Below are 1,923 nucleotides of genomic sequence, written 5' to 3'. Positions count from 1 at the left end.
CTGGTGCTGAAAAGTAACGGACGAAGTGGGCTGTGCTCACGGCAGATGAGCTAAGAGCTTATTTTGATTTGCTTCTGCTGATGAGCGTGTCACCACGGCACCACTTTTACCATTATTGGAGCCACGATTCGCTTTTCAACTCTGAAGAAATTGCCAAAGTGATGTCGTTCAAGTGTTTCCAGTACATCATGAACTCCCTTCGTGTGAACGACCACAGCGAAGAAAAGAAGAAAGGGGAAGATGGTTCCGACAGGCTTGCGAAACTGCGTCCCCTCATCAATAAGCTGAACAGGACCTTCCAGGAGGAGTACTTGCCATCATCCTATCAGGCCATTGATGAAAGCATGATCGCTTTCAAAGGAAGGTCTAGCATGAAGCAGTACCTTCCGATGAAGCCCATAAAGCCTGGATATAAAGTTTCGTGCAGGGCAGACTCAAAGACGGGCTATTTCCTCCAATTTGAGGTATATGAAGTAAAGAAATACATCGCGACCAGCCAACCAAAGCCTTGGAGAGCATGTCGTGCATAACCTGTCGGAGAATGCAGCTGTTCTTCGACAATTACTTTACGTGCACCAAGCTGATGGAAACTCTCGCCAAGAGGAGCATCCTTGCTGCAGGTACTGTCCGCACGAGCAGAAAGGATTTGCCTGTGGAACCAAAACAGAACAATAAGCTCAAGAAAGGTCAGGTTACAAAGGTCAGGTTACAGCTTACCAGTGGCACGACACCAAAGATGTCCACCTGTTGTCAAACTTTCATGATCCAACAGAAACTGTGGGAGTACCACGAAAGATTACTCTTCAGTGGCTGTAACCTGCCCGAAAGCCGTGGTAGACTACAACCTGTGGATGGCAGCTGTTGACGGGTTCAAGCAAAAGCGAAATGCCTACACTTCTGACAGAAGTTCCAAGAAGTCTTTGCACCGCATCTTTTATTTTCTCTTTGACGCAGCTGTCGTCAACGCGTTCATACAGCACAACGCCAACAACGACATAAGCTACGTGTGGTTTCGTCTTGTGCTAGGACGACAACTGACAAATGGACATACTTTCAGGCACTACACTAGGACTGCGTCATTCCGAAAAAACAAGCAGGGACAGAAGAATGGCCAGAAGATGGAGTCTCGGATGAAATCGGATTCACAGGAGACAACCACAATCCACGAAAAGGAGTCTCACAGTGAAGGTGCAGATGGTGTTCAGAAACTGGAAATAAGGTCCGCACAAAGTTCACATGTGGAGCTTGCAAGGTACTGCTCTGTCCCGCTTGTTTTGGTGCCCTTCACTCTAAGTAAGCATGCAAGTAAAATCCGCAAAGTACCTTCACGAGACAATGGGACAGTGCTGTCCCACTTTTCAACAGGCACGGAATACACCAATGAGACATATACGTCCCACTTTTTTCTAATTAACTATGGTATCAACCTGAAATTTCTTGCTTATCATTTCTAACCTGTTGAAAAGCTCAGAAAAGCAAAAATAATTTCTATTTGCCTTGAAAACTATCGGCGAACTCACAAAGGGTTAAGTCAAAGCCATAGATCACAAAAACTTCAACACCTTGCTGGTGACATAGTGAAGTTCGGCAGATGGGTCGCTGCTGGCGAGCTATTGTTGCTTCCCAGTTGGTTCATGGGTCTTCTGCCCAACGTGTTTTTCCCAAAGTCCCAAGTGCATGTACACCTTGTTTTCCGTGGCCACAACAATGCGGTCGGGGAACAGCTCTGCGATCAGCCTTATGGTGTCCTGATTTGCACTGTAAGCTCCAAGCACCGATCGCGATAGCTGTGAAAGGATGCCTTGCAGCCTGCTGAGATGCACTCCCTCTTCGGCTTTCACGGCGTTGGCGAGATGCTCCAATATGCGACCCAGCGCAGCAAGGTCATCCTGCTCGGACACCGACATGCCCGCTGGCGGGAGG

The 1,923-nt window shown here is 47.8% G+C and overlaps 1 protein-coding gene across 1 annotated transcript in view; it reads left to right on the top strand.

Annotated features, from left to right (window-relative positions):
• Window positions 1–1,384, top strand: part of LOC119407214 (protein SHQ1 homolog) — a 25,565-nt gene extending 24,181 nt beyond the window's left edge. Inside the window, exons 13-16 of the mRNA XM_049419900.1 lie at window positions 218–464; window positions 548–620; window positions 955–1,252; window positions 1,366–1,384. Of these exons, the coding sequence (XP_049275857.1) occupies window positions 218–464; window positions 548–620; window positions 955–1,252; window positions 1,366–1,384 (637 nt within the window). The remainder of the gene's footprint in view (window positions 1–217; window positions 465–547; window positions 621–954; window positions 1,253–1,365) is intronic.
• Window positions 1,385–1,923: the final 539 nt, after the last annotated feature.

The sequence above is a fragment of the Rhipicephalus sanguineus genome, chromosome 10, assembly GCF_013339695.2.
Source record: "Rhipicephalus sanguineus isolate Rsan-2018 chromosome 10, BIME_Rsan_1.4, whole genome shotgun sequence".
Classification (NCBI taxonomy): Eukaryota; Metazoa; Arthropoda; class Arachnida; order Ixodida; family Ixodidae; genus Rhipicephalus; species Rhipicephalus sanguineus.
The sequence above is the reverse complement of the archived record's forward strand: the minus strand, read 5'-3'. Positions and strand labels throughout refer to the sequence as shown.